The 14,423-nt window shown below is 38.7% G+C and overlaps 1 protein-coding gene across 1 annotated transcript; it reads right to left on the bottom strand.

Moving 5' to 3' along the window:
- Nucleotides 1–5,875: 5,875 nt before the first annotated feature.
- On the bottom strand, nt 5,876–10,406 carry LOC121984503 (brassinosteroid LRR receptor kinase BRL1-like). Its single transcript, XM_042537455.1, has 2 exons — nt 9,934–10,406; nt 5,876–9,821 (listed from the first exon to the last, which is right to left on the bottom strand). Exon 2 carries the CDS (start codon nt 9,683–9,685, stop codon nt 6,128–6,130), a length of 3,558 nt encoding a protein of 1,185 aa, XP_042393389.1. The 5' UTR covers nt 9,686–9,821; nt 9,934–10,406; the 3' UTR covers nt 5,876–6,127.
- Between the last annotated feature and the right edge of the window lie 4,017 nt (nt 10,407–14,423).

Genomic DNA, 14,423 nt, shown 5'->3' with positions numbered 1-14,423 from the left:
AGCACCGTAGAGATGTTAATGTGTCAAACTGTAGTGTTGATTTTTAAGTTTTGATACTGGATTTTAAAAATCAACATCAAAATGATTTTTCATTTCATTTATTATTATTTTTTATTAATAAAATCAGTGTTGTTATTAATTTTATTTTATTTTTTATTCTTTTATAATTAGATATTAAAAATATATACTTTTTATTTTTTTTATTAATCTTCTTTTATATTTTAAATTTTTTTTATTAAAGTTTAAAAATTAAAAATAAATAAATTTAAAGGATTATTTATTTAAATTTAAGTTTAATTTAATTTAAATAAAAGAAGAGGAAGGATAAAAGAGGAAAGATCTTGTATACAAAGGAGAGAAGACATGAAAGAGAAAAGATAAACAGTTAGCTTTGACATAAGGGTAAAAATAGAAAAGAGATAAACCTTTTGGGGTTCTCAAATCTCGCAGTTAATCCCAAATCTTGAATGGCTCCTTTGAAAAATTACCAAAGTTAAAAATATAAAATTTTAAACAATCAAAAAACTTTAATTAAAAGCTTGATAACAGGCAAACAAATTAATTAACCTTGAGCTAAATTTCAATGAACCCAAGCCAAGCCAAGTCATGCTCAAACAATCATTCATTTTTCAATTGCATGCATGCTTAGTTAATTTTAAACTCTGATAATTAACCTAATTACCTTGAACAATAGATCAGCTAGCTGCTTGGCGCATGCACAAGCGCTAGCTGACCTGATCTTAATTCCCCTATTGCAGCTAGTACCGATGGTGGTGGCTCATATCCACGTCGAGATCAGTTGGACAAACATGTACATGCATCTTCGGCAGCAGGATCCATGCGCGCAGCTCGTCCTTTGTTTCCCTCGGAATAGAAACGGGTTTACACACTCGATCGATCGATTGACCGGTTGGTCAGTCTCCGGCTTCAATGCGAACCTTGTTGATCTTTATTATTGTGGCCACTCAATGACAATGCTGGTAACCACAGCAGTGCAGGGATCGCCTTCATCAGCATGAGGCTGTTGCGCCATGAGGAGGCCAACCTCCCACACTACTACTCCAGTGCTCTACGTCGTCCTGACCACCTCTTTGGGAATGAAGGAAATTAATTAGGAACCCCAAGGATATTAATTCTTTGGGAATCTTTACAGTTACATTAATTCATACATAAAACATATATATGGGTGAGTTATTGCTATCCTCTTTAATCTGACACCTGTTGTTTAAAGCTTGATATTCAACTGCTTTTAGGACACTACAAAAGCTGACTCTCACTCTCTTTTGGCATGCATGCTTTCAGGTGACCCTTCGAGCATTTTGATTCTGTTAGATGTAGCGTGCAATGGCCCAAGTACAATTTGCTGGTAGTTATACTAAAGAAGCCCATTAAGTGTATTCTCCTCATGCTTTTCTCAGCCGATTTACTAGCAGACTGGGCCGGGCCGACCCAGCCCTGAAGACAGCAAGTAGGCATTCAGATTGATCTCCGCCTTTCGAGAATCGAGGGGCGTCTCCGGTTCGGGCACGGTGAGTTCCCGACTAATCTGGTTAGGAGGTATACGAACGGGATTGGCTCGTTCGGATTCCCCGAGGTCTTCTGGATGAATGAGGAGGAGGACAGTGATCCGATGGACCTGCGTTCTTCTGCTGGCTACAGGATGCAGGGCAGAGTCGCATCGCTAGCATGGAAAGTTCTCATCGATCCCCACGGCGCAGCCTAGTTCCCTAGAGGTACCTCTCTTCTGATTTGATTCCAGTTTAAAAGGAACAAATTTATGATTTTTCAGCTTCCAAAGAACAATAATGTGGGCAGATGGAAGAAAAGAATTTTGTTATCTTGTTTGCTTTTGATACTCTTGTGCTTGATGATTGCGTCTCACAAATGGTAAGGTATAACACCGTTCGTCAAGCAAGGAAATAAAGCATGACAATAATGTAATATGCTCTAATTTTTTATTGTTAAATATAATTTATGGGAAACTCTTTATCCGTGACCATTGGTCTTGGCACTTATCCGTGTATTAGAAATAATGTATGAAACGAATCTAACAAGATAAAATAAAATACAATATCCAATTAAGAAATAAATACTTCAGCAAAGCAAAATATAAAAGATAACAAACTCATTAGTGTTAGTGTAATGGAACCCTAATGCTATGTTTACTCTAGAGTGTGGATGAGGAAAAGAAAGGAATCAACGATAGAAAATTATCCTTGGTGGAAGAGAAAAGAAAGGATGAAGAGATCTTTTCCTTTGCACACTTGTTTACCTTGATAGAGGAAGGTGAATATTTATGATGTAATTTTGTAAATAAAAAAGGGTGCATGCGTCATTTTTTTGGCACATAGTGTAATTTTGTGAGTTAAAAAGGCTACATGCGTCATTTTTTTTGGTATATTGTGTAATTTTGCGAATGCAAAAGGGGTACATGCGTCATTTTTTTTTCCATCCGCTGCTTTCCGTCCGATTTTGAGGTGATTGATTTTGGCTCCAAAATTATCCGCTGATGGATTGCGTAATTTTTCCTTCGGAAAATTTTAATGAAGTAAACGACGGAAACTTTTCCACCGTGGAAACTTTTCCTTAATTTTACTTTCCACTCTCCCAAGTAAACAGAGCCTAAGTGATTGGTATTGATAATAGGTTTTGATGTTAGGGCAAAAAAGTTTTAAGTATATATATATTTTATATGTGTATTTGAGTCATGCAAAACTTAGTAGATGCACAATTGGAGATAACTAAAGAGTGACCAAGGTCAATGACCTGATAGCTTAAGATTCGAAGAGGTCAAACAAGGATGAAATGGGCCTTCCGAGGGATAACAAGATATGTGTGGGCAAAGATGGATTATGTAGGCAAAATGTAAAGGATAACACATGGGGTGAGTCGAGAGTTTGAGTGCACCTCTGGGATGAGAAACCTGACACAAGGCAACCTTGTGGCGAAGGACTTATAAGGGCATCCACAATGGGAAATATTTAGAAAGGATATTTCTTCAAATATCCGTCATTGGAAGGGAAGAGGATAGGGATATTTAGAAATCATAAGGCAAAAGGTTTTGCCCGGTGTTTTTTAATTTTTGTTTAAAAAAACAAAAAAAAAACGAAAAGCTACAGAAGTGGGGCGTGTGTGGGTGGGGCCCATGGCAACGGTTACTTCATAATTTAAGTTTTTTGTTATTTTTTTAAATTCAATGAATATTTAATTTTATTTAAATGTAAAATTAGATGTAAATTAATAAAATAATCGTGGAACCCATAAATATTTGGGTGTGAAATATTTGATTATGGAATTTGGGATATTTGGGAGTGAAATATTTGATGGATAAAATCTATAAATATTTGGTTGGTCAAATATTTGATTGTAGGATTTAGGATATTTGAGGAGTAAGATATTTGAGTGATGATGTAGATATGGGGACCACAAATATTTGAGAGAAATATCCTCTCTTATTGTGGATGCTCTATAGTAGACTATTGGTGAGTTGAAAGATATATACTTGGAAGAGAATAAATTTCAACTTAGGCAGACTCGACCATTAGGATGGTCGTAGTCAATAATCTAGTTAATTGAAGGGTGTCCTGAGTTGGGTGGTGGTTGAGTAGATCAAGTAGTCAACTAAGTACGTCAGTTAGCAAATAGAATGTTTTTGTTCGAGGATAAGTTAAGAGTTAGTCAACTGGGATAGTCTAGATGATTAATGGTGGCTAAGTTGATTAAGGAATTGAATCAATCTGATCAACTCACGATCAGAACGATGCTGATCACGGTTGTGTCGAATGGAAATTGATTTATCATGCATCAATCAATTGATCTAAGCATCTAGTTGACTAAAATTGCACCAGAAAATTGGAGAGAACCATTGATAAGAACAATTTGCACAACAGTTGGATGGTATAATATCTAGTAAAGTCCAGCTGAGATCAATGGAGGCCTATTTTAACTAATGCTTGTTGTTACATCCTTGTAATTCTCTGAGGTCAAAGCAATCACTTCTCCCCTCAATTATAAGCTTCAATTGTAACTTCCTTGAAAGTTTGTAAAGGTGTCTCCACCTCCAAAAGAAGTCTTAGAAGCAGAAAGTATAGAGGGCATTCGAAAGTGATCCGCTAAAAGAATGAGCATGTGTTAGCATCTGTCCGCTTTCACCTCATTAAATAAATTTGGGGCATTTGTACTGCTGTAGGGTTATTGTTTCTCTAGACTTGAGCTGGATTGTGATTCTAGCGAAGTTTTATCTTATTTAGGAGTAAGAAAAAGACAAAAATGGAATAAACTAACCTTGATTAGCTTGAAATTTCAAAAATCATCTGAGCAACACCAACCAGTGTGCTAGATACGGTAGACATGATCTTTTGCATTTAATTTTCAGTTATTAACTTTTGGTGGCTTGTTTATCTCAGGAAGCAAGTTCTGGTTTCGCTACTCGTAACCAAATCTCAAACAGTTTAGGGAGTTCGAGTGGTGAAGCCAATGCATAGCTACCAGTAAGAGAACTACAAGCGTGTCTGGAGAAGGAAATCACTAGAACAGTTCCGATAGTAGAAGAGTCTTCTCTGGACATGGATGAGTCCGTACATAACCTTGGGCAGAGGTCAAGTGAATCAATTCAGGCAGGCTGATCCTTCGGAAAGATTCATAGTATTGTAGTGTAGTGAACATGGATTATTCTTATGAGAGTCGTTTCTACCTTCATATCCTGTTTTTTGGAGTATATTTTTTACTCAAACTAATGGCCAGGTGGGGCTTCCGCTTGAATAGACTTTGTACATCTAGATGGAATCAGGTGCAACCTATGAATATTTTACTTTATCATGGCATTCATAATTCAATTCCAAGTTCCACTTAGCAAAAGTTCCTCTGTCAAAAGCAAAAGTTCACAGCTGATCCTTTTAGAATTCTCATCTTTAAAGAAACTGCTGTTGATACTTAACTTTTGACCACTGATGACCCTCTATTATTCACCCCAAAAATTTGATTACGAAAAGGTTTTCATAATGAAGTGGACTTTCAGGGATAGGAAGGCATACTTACGGCTAGGCTCATAAAGTTGGCCATTGAGATAAGCCTGCTCTTGAACTGAGGAGAGTCTACTGAGTAGCAGGTGCAAACAAATAAGATGATTAAGAAAACTTTCGCTGTTGAGTGTTCATAGGCATAGCCAATAGCTAAAGCCACATTTTTCTTTTACTCCAATAGTACTTTACTTTTCGTCCTTGTCAATCTTTATCAATTATGTTTCATTCACTCACATGGTGGATGCCTTTGCAGATCAGATGCGTGAGATTGTGACAGATCGACTGGTTGACTCCCATTTAATTATTTAATTGTAGTAAAAAGATAAATAGTTACCTTATAGTTGATCAGTCAAATTGACTAGAATAGGAGGGATTTTTTTTTCTGAGGATATATATCTATCAAAAAAATTTCATCTTCTAATAAATTAGACATCCGTGAGGACGTTGACTCATATTTAAGTTCCAATTTATTGTGGCGTGTGATTGGCCTGACAATCTAGGTAGATTTTGATAAATAGCTCCTCATAGCCAATCCACTTTGACTTCTCTGATAAAATTATATGTTCTATCCCCATCCTGAGTTGTCATGGATGGTGATAGTTTTGCTTTCTTCTCCAACGTTGCTGAATCGATCCCTTGCTGCATAAAGCCACTAAAGTCGGGTCCCTGATGAAGAATTTTTGGCAGAAAAAGGTGACCATGAATGGGAATCCTTGTTCGCATCATTATGATTAATCTAACCTGATGAAGGACAAGGAAATTTTGAAGTCATGGCACCAATTTAGAGGCAGAAAAGCTCATCAGTTCAGTAACAGGAATCCTATACGTTTCTTAGACCTGATTGATGACATTACTTGAGGGCAAAAATACTTTCCACCAAGAGCAGCTGTTCTTCCATGTATTTGTTTCTACTCTTAGTATACATGGCACTTTAAACAATGTTATGTCATCTAAATCTCCTGTTTTTTTCCTGCCTAATTAAACATTCTTGTGATATTTACAGAAATAAAAAATGCAGGTGTGGTGCTGCAATGGCAATTAAGATACAACTGTTACAATGCCACCTTCAATGAAACAAAATTTGCTACTTTCTGAACACAGGAAGATTAAGGTGCTTTTTCTCCTGATTCGTCAATTATAACTGGTTCGATGGTTATCACATCGATGAAATCACTGTCTGTGTCTATTTGGAGCTCTTTAAACATTGCCATAACTTGAATCATTGTGGGTCTTTTCAGCGGTCGATCATCCAAGCACTGACAGGCGATATTCAGATATCTGAAGATCTCAGGTGCCTCAGATTTTGTCTTCATCAAGTCAGGATCAAAGATTTCACTGTACCTGTTCTCTTTCACCAATTGCTTAGCCCAGCCAACAAGGTTGTTGTCCCCGAATTCAGTTGGGTCGATGGGTTTCTTCCCTGATAGGAGCTCCAAGAGCACTACCCCGTAGCTATACACATCCCCTTTTGTTGTGCACCTAAAGCTCTGGTAATACTCTGGTGGCACATAGCCGGGTGTTCCAGCTAGTGTGCTCACACTAAGATGAGTGTCAAGAGCATTCATAAGCCTCGCCATTCCGAAATCAGATACGCAGGCCTCCAAGTTCTCGTCCAGGAGAACGTTGCTGGATTTCATGTCTCTGTGTATGATGTGAGGAATACAACTATGATGAAGGAAAGCAAGCCCCCTAGCTGATCCGATAGCAATCTTCTTTCTCGCTGCCCAATCCAGCCTGATGGCTCCGCCCTTTGCCTTTTCATGAAGAAGATCATCTAAGCTTCCGAACTTCATGTAATCGTAGACCAAAAGCCTCTCTTCGCCAATCTTGCAGTACCCGAGCAGAGGTACAAGGTTTCGATGCTTTATTTTGCCAATTGTCTCCATTTCTGCAGTGAACTCCCGATCCCCCTGGCCAGTGACTTGTATTAGCTTCTTGATTGCAACCACTGTTCCATCTTTGAGTCGAGCCTTGTAGACCTCTCCAAAGCCGCCGGAACCAATCAAGCTGTCAGCACTGAAGCCATTGGTGGCCTCAAGGAGGTGCGCAAATGTTAGCTTCCTCAGAGGTTTCTCAAATGTGGCAACATTGATGCTGAGAGGCTCAAGAACACCAGAGAGCTTCCAGCTATTTGTCCCGGAGGTGGGGAGACTCTCAACGTAGCCAACTCTCATGTTCTCAGTTTTCTGTTGCTTCTTCATCCGATATAGAGCCAATACAAGTGACAATATGATCAGCACAGATATCACAATGCCAATGAAAACGCTGCCGCCAAAGTATCTCCTCCTCTGACCAGAATCATAGGACAAGTCGTGACCTCCAGCTTTAGCCCCGCATGGGGGCAAAGGTAGCCCGCAAAGACCAGAATTGTTTGCATAGCGAGATGATGGGAATGTCGTAAGCTGGCCTGTGGTTGGAATCGGACCGGTGAGGTTGTTGTTTGAGACATCCAAGTCGCTTAGGAATGTGAGACTTCCTAGTCCCGCGGGGAGGTAGCCTGTGAGATGATTGTTGGAGACATCAAGAACACCGATGGATTTTAAACCACCAAAAGATTCAGGTATTGAACCAATTAGCTGATTGTGCCCCATGTTGAGAACTTGGAGGTATTCCATCAACCCAATGTTCTCCGGTATTGTTCCTGATAGCGAGTTGTATGAGAGGTCTAGATAGATCATACTTCCATTTCTTGCAAAAGTATAGACAGTTGTTCCAGTGTAGATTCTAGTGGCAGGACAAGAATGCACCAGGGGGAAGTTAGCCAGCCTCTCTGTCCTGATGTCCTCGAACTCAAATAACACGCCGGCACCCGGGCATATGTTCCCCGCTTCATTTCTCAAGAATGCAAATTGCTTACCCGAGACAATTCCCGGGACTATATGCCCTTCTTGTGCTGCAAGGGATGGAGGAATGTGACCGATAAGGCCATTGCTGGCGAGATCAAGCCATATGAGATTCCGACAGCTACCAAGTCCCTCTGGTATCTCGCCCGAAAGCAAGTTGTTGCCTAGTTGGAGGATGGCCAGGCTGTGTAGGTTTCCTATACCGATAGGAATGCTTCCTGTGAGCAGGTTTCCTGAGAGAGAAACCCAAATAAGATTCACGCAGTTGGAGAACGAGGGTGGGATGCTGCCACTGATCCTGTTGTAGCTCAGAATTAAAGTCTCCATTGTGGCACTGTTTGAGCAGAGGCTATCAGGAATCTCGCCGGAGAGATTGTTAGCCCAGATCACTAAGTCTACAAGTTTCGGCAGCGACCAGATTCCGGGTGGAACCGGCCCACTCAATTCATTAAAGCTAAGATCAAGTGTTTGAAGATTACTGCAGTTGCCAAGGTCCACGGGCACTGCTCCTGAGAGAAAATTGTTTGGCAGCAAGATCTTCTGAAGCTTAGGGAGAGAGGAGCAGAGGCCGGCGGGCATTTCACCGGTGAATCCATTGGAGCCGAGATCCATAACCTCAAGAGACAGACAGCTCGTTAATGCCTCCAATGGAACAGGGCCGGTGATGTTGTTGAACGGGAGGTGGAGATATCGCAGAGCAAGCATAGTGCTAATGACTTCCTCGACGAAATTGCCAGATAGCTGGTTGTCTCCAAGTTCCAACCGCACCAGCGATGAGCATGAGTTGAAGGTCGAAGGCAAGCCACCGGTGAGGCTGTTTCCAGAGAGGTTGAGCTCCACCAGAGTCCCACATGTGTGGCCCAGCTCACGCGGGATCTCGCCCCAAAATTGGTTGTTTGCCATGGACAACCTTCGCAAATTTGAAAAATTTCCCAAAAAGGACGGGATCTGTCTGGTGAATTTATTTCCAGAGAGGTCGAGCTCGGCAAGCTGCTTGCAATTGGCCAAGCTCAGGGGAAGCCCGGCACCGCTCAAGCCAGTGTAGGACAAATCGAGCACCTCGATGCTTCCGCAGGTCCCAAAATCGAAGCTTGAGAAACTACCGGAGAGATTGTTGTGGGAGAGGTCGAGAGTGGCAAGGTTGGAGCACGACGGCAGGGCGGCGCCCAGTCTGGCGGCGAGCTTGTTGTCGGAGATATTGAGATAAGTGAGATTGGCGCAGTTCGATATGGAGTAGTTGAGCAGCCCGGCGTCGGATATGCGGTTGCGAGACAAGTCCAGCACACGGATCGCGGCGCTGAAGGGAAAGATGCCTCCGGCGATTGTGTTCCGCGAGAGGTTGAGCGAAATCAAGCTCCGGCAGGAGGCCAAGAACCCGGCGGGGACAGTCGCGTTCAAGGCGTTCAACGAAATGTCCACCGTCTCAAAACTGCAGGTTTGGGCGGCGAAGCCGGCGCTGCCGTGGGAGAGGTTGCCGTAGAAGGAGTTCCCCTGGAGATTGATATCGCGCAGCGCCGTGAGCTCCATGAGATGCTCGAGGCTGAGTCGGCCGCTGAGGCCCATGTTGCTGAGGTTGAGGCTGCGAACCCGGCCGTCGGAGTTCGAGCAGAAGACGCCGGTCCAGGAACAGGGGACGCCGCTCGAGCTGGAGGCGGACAAATTCCAGCTCCGCAGGAAGCCGTCGGGATCGGAATCGACGGAGCTGTTCTTGAATTGGATCAAAGCAGAGGCCTCCTCCAGCATCTCCACGGAGGAAGAAGGCAAAGCAAGCATGCACGTAACGAAAAAGACGAAGAACAGTTTCAGGCTACCTCTCTCCATACCTCCAGATAATTCACAGGGAACAGAGGCGACTCCTTTCTGATACGCTACTCCCCTTCCTCCTCCTCCGCCTTTCGAGCCCTCACATCGCCGGCGGAGAAGAATAAAGATCCAAATTTGCAGTCAAAGACTTGATCTGCAGGCAAACCAACACAAATCATGATAAAACAAACGGATGAAATTCTTCATGGAATCTTCAAACCAAAACAAACCCCTCTAAAAACAAAACAGAGAGAGAAAAAACTCACCTTTTTGAGCTTCCGGAATCGATCTCTTGCAGAGATGAAGAAGAGACGAGACGGAAGCAATCAAAATGCGAAGGTTTAAGCCGGAAACGGGCAGCAAAATTAGGAGAGGTTTTGCGACGGAGAAGAGAAGAGAAGGAAAGCGAATTAAACTATCAAAGAAGGCGATTAATTAAACCAAGTTAATAGATTTGCTTCCTTCCTCCATCTTCGTCTCTGTTAATTAAGCTAAGCAAGCAGGGCCCTTCTTTTTCTCTCCCTGTCCCTCCCTCCCTCGCTCTCCCTGCTGGTCAAACTGGGATTTGATGCTCCCGAGTCCGCCTTTTTGGCATCCCTCTTTCCCAAAACATAAACAAATCCATCCCACCAACTTATAAAAATCTAACTTCGAATCCGCAACATCTCCTTCTCCAATCAGAACGTTCATAATTTATCTAAGTAGCAGCATCTAGAGCTCTCTACCCCGCGCGCTCTCTCTCTCTCTCTTTCTCTGAAACAGCTGTCGCCCCCAAAGTTTTGTTCGGCTCGAAGCGAAGTGATGAGTCGACCCATCATCATTCTCGACGCACCATATTTTGATGCGGCTTGGACTGTACATGGACGGCCACATGCGTATCTATTTATTTAAGTCTTAGATTAGATTAGGTTGGATCAGATAGGGAAATAACAAATCTTTCTCGAGCCTGTACTTGGATCTTGTCTAATTAATGCGGCCGCCCGGTTAAATTCAGCCTGCGCGAACCGGCGAATCGTTGGATCCGGTTCGATCTAACACGCCGGTCACCTACGCCACCTAATCGTTTGACCTTTCCCGAAGTAGCTAGCGGCGGCAGGTCCGTTAGGCGGAACATCTTGCCAAGTGGCATCAGATCGAGCAATCAGATGGAAACCAGGTACGCCGAGGAGAATTCAAAAATTACGGAAATTATTACTATTATTTTTTATTTTTAATGCAATTCGTCAATTTCTAAGAGATAAAATGGAGAAAACCAAAGATCATATAAAATAAGATGAAATAAAGAAATTAGGTACAAGGTTTGAAAAATTGTGAAAATGGGTGTTGGATTAGGAAACGTTGCTTATTAGAGATGTACAGTGGCAATTTTGTAGTTATTGGGGGTTAGGTGGCTGCTAGAGTGAACGATTTCCACGGCCGCTACTTCGGGGGAAAAAAACGAAATATATTTTTTAAAAAATTAACAGTGAATAAATAGAAAGCGGAGTTGAATTCTCAAAAGATAATTAAAGATTTAACGTTTGAGTCTGGTGGTTGTGGCGTCAAGATTTCTATGAGTATTTTTTAAATTATTCGGCTGATCGATCAAAAATCTTCATCGATCAGATTGATTAATTCTAAAATTAATCAGATTAAAAAAATTTAAATATTTGATTAATTCTATAAGATTTGTTAAATAAATAAATAAATATGAATAACTTATTAAATTAACTGGACTCAACCGTTTACCGCCCCATTTAAACAGCTGGTTTCATATTAATTTTTGTATTTATATAATAATTAATAAATCAACTGATTCGTCGTCGCATAGTGCTTATCTATTCCCACCGGTGGGGCCCGGCGCAACGCAATCGGCGGGTACACGAGCGGCACTTAATTTTCGTATCGTACCGGATAACGACTCGTGGCAGACAAGAGACAAACTAACCGCCGGGACCCCGGATCCGCACACCGCACCGCGTGACCTTACCTCCATGGGTATTTTGGGTACGGAAAAAAGGGCGGGCGTGGTACGGACCCGAACCCGCACGTGCAAGCTCCAAATGGTTTTTTTTTATTCATATAAAATTAATCAATGATTAAAAAAAACATTATTCAAATCAAACTATTTATTTTTAAAATTCAAATCGACCCATGAATCCATGATCGGTTGTAGAAATCAAAATTAAATTGAGATATTTTGATTTGAATAAATAAAAAAAAATAAAACCATATTAGGGTTTAATTCCAAAATTAAGAGATAGTATAATTAATTGAGAAACATGACTAAAAAATAATAATTAATATACTCAGTTACTTTATGTATGTAGTACTCAAACCAAAATCAAATTATTAGATTTAGTCTTTAGAATGGGTTGTAGATGAGTTAGGTTAACCACTCGATTGAATTGATTAAGAAAATCCATACTTAGAAGATGGCTTACCACGCACATTCAATTAATATTAGTTTAGATTAAAGAAAGAGAAAGAAAAATATGTCCTACTTTACTTTGGATAAACATATATATATATATATATATATATATATATATATATATATATATATATATATATATATATATATATATATATATATAGAGTTTTGATCTCCTGCGCGCTCGCACAGTGCGCGACTGTGCGCGCGCGCAGGAGATCGGTCAATTTTTTTTTATTTTTTTAATTTTTTTAATATTTTAAATTTAAAAAATTAATTAAAAAATTTAACATTTCCTTATATAAATTTTTAATACCTTAATATATCCCCTTAACATATTACAATACTCAATAAAAGCTTAAATAAAAGCTATTTTAATTTTTTTTTAAAACCAAACACTATAACCTAATTGAAAAGCCTAAACCCCAAAGGTAAAATCTAAAAAAAAAATAACTTTAACACTATACCCAAAGCCTGAACCCTAAAAATAAAATTTTTTAATTATTTTTTTTAATTCAAAAATTAAAAAAAAAAATAAAAAACAAATTAAAATCACTGATATCCTGCGCGCGCGCACAGTCGCGCACTGTGCGGCGCGCAGGATATCAAAACCGTATATATATATATATATATATATATAGACAAGAGTTTTTATGATTCAATAAATTCACATGAAGCAAGGGAAATGTTGGGGGGAATTGGAACAAGAGTATGGGGAGGCGAAGATGAAACTAGTTTAATTAAAGTTTGTGGTAAGCGAGGGATTATTTGGTTTAATTAATGAATGGGCCTTTGGCACATGCACATCATTGATTTGGGAGTTGGAGTCTTAATTAGACTCGATAGAGATTTAGAGGGGGGGCATTAATTGTTTTTTAAGTTGATATTAAATTTTGGACGTGAAGTTGCATGTGTTTCTCCTCGTGACATTTACATCAAAGTAAATGAGGGCATGAATGTTTGAGCTTTTGCTTGCTTCAATGGGGACAATCCGCATTAACAAAGATAAAACGATAGTAGATCCAAATTATCATCTTGTAATGCGTGTCTCCTAATCCTCATCGAAAAATACATATTTTTTCATTATATTTAAATTTGAGTTAACATTTAGGGTGAATTTAGTTTTTATATATATAATTATCAATTAATCATATAACTAAAATTATGAAAAATAAAGCATAACATAATATTATTTGTTTCAACCTTTGGAATACTTATTTTAAAAAAATAAAATTTAAAAAAAATGAGCATGTAAAATCTTACCCTTACAAGATAATATTCGAGATTATATCTCCCATTTACTAATGCAACGAACATACTTCATTATTTGAGAATCATTCGTTACTTAACTCAAAGCTAATGAAATAACATAATTAGATAATTAAGATTATCAATTATAACCTTCAACTAAGCATGTCTTAAGGTTTTTTTTTCTTTCTTAAAAATATATTACTAAGTAATGGTATTTTTAATATTTTTTAAAATAAAGAATCATTCTGACAGGGTGTCATTTTCATTTTTCTCTATATGTTTGCCATATGGAGTTTACTTTACATGGATCTCTCAAACGATAATTAAATTTGGAATAATTATTTAAATTATAATTTTTAAAAAGAAAAAAAATCTGTTAAATGTTTCATTAATATCAAACAAAATGTATGGGCATTAAATAGTAATTTTAAAAGGTAAAATAAATTTTGAACCTTAAGAGAAAAGATATTTTGGTAATAAATGAAAATATTAAAGACATTTTAATATCGATTACACTTTCAAGTGTACGATATAAACTACTAAATTTTAGAGATTTCTTGTTTCCCTAAATTAATGTATGGGTAGTAGAAAAATGAGCCAACACACATAGTACTTTATTAATTAATTGAAATTTAAAGGTTTCTCATCGTTTTTTTTTTCAGAAATTTTTGGCGCAACTCTTTAATTTGAAAAACTCTTTTCATTTTTTCTTTTAATTCTTTTTTTTTGAAAAACTCTCATCGTTTTAACACCACTTGATGTAGGATTCTTCATACAATAATTAGTGTTTCACCGAATAAAAATACACTAAAATATAATAATAAAAATGATCGATCCCATCCTATAAAAAGTTTTTATTGACCATCCAAATAAATCACAAAGCACTCATAGAAACTCATCCAAATGGCCAGCATTTTAAATTTATCATCCTACCGAAAAGTACAATTTTAATTTGCACTATAAAGTTCCAGCATACCATGGATAAATTAAATTTATTGGAGCAAAAAGATGATCGCCCATCTCAAAGTATCAGATCTCATAATAAAATACAGACAGATAAATCATGAAAAATATTTTACCTTAATACAATGG

Source organism: Zingiber officinale, chromosome 5B (assembly GCF_018446385.1).
Source record: "Zingiber officinale cultivar Zhangliang chromosome 5B, Zo_v1.1, whole genome shotgun sequence".
Classification (NCBI taxonomy): Eukaryota; Viridiplantae; Streptophyta; class Magnoliopsida; order Zingiberales; family Zingiberaceae; genus Zingiber; species Zingiber officinale.
The sequence above is the reverse complement of the archived record's forward strand: the minus strand, read 5'-3'. Positions and strand labels throughout refer to the sequence as shown.

What these genes read in the sequence shown, in the direction of transcription:
- LOC121984503 (XM_042537455.1), bottom strand. Translation starts at nt 9,685, where the DNA reads ATGGAGAGAGGTAGCCTGAAACTGTTCTTCGTCTTTTTCGTTACGTGC.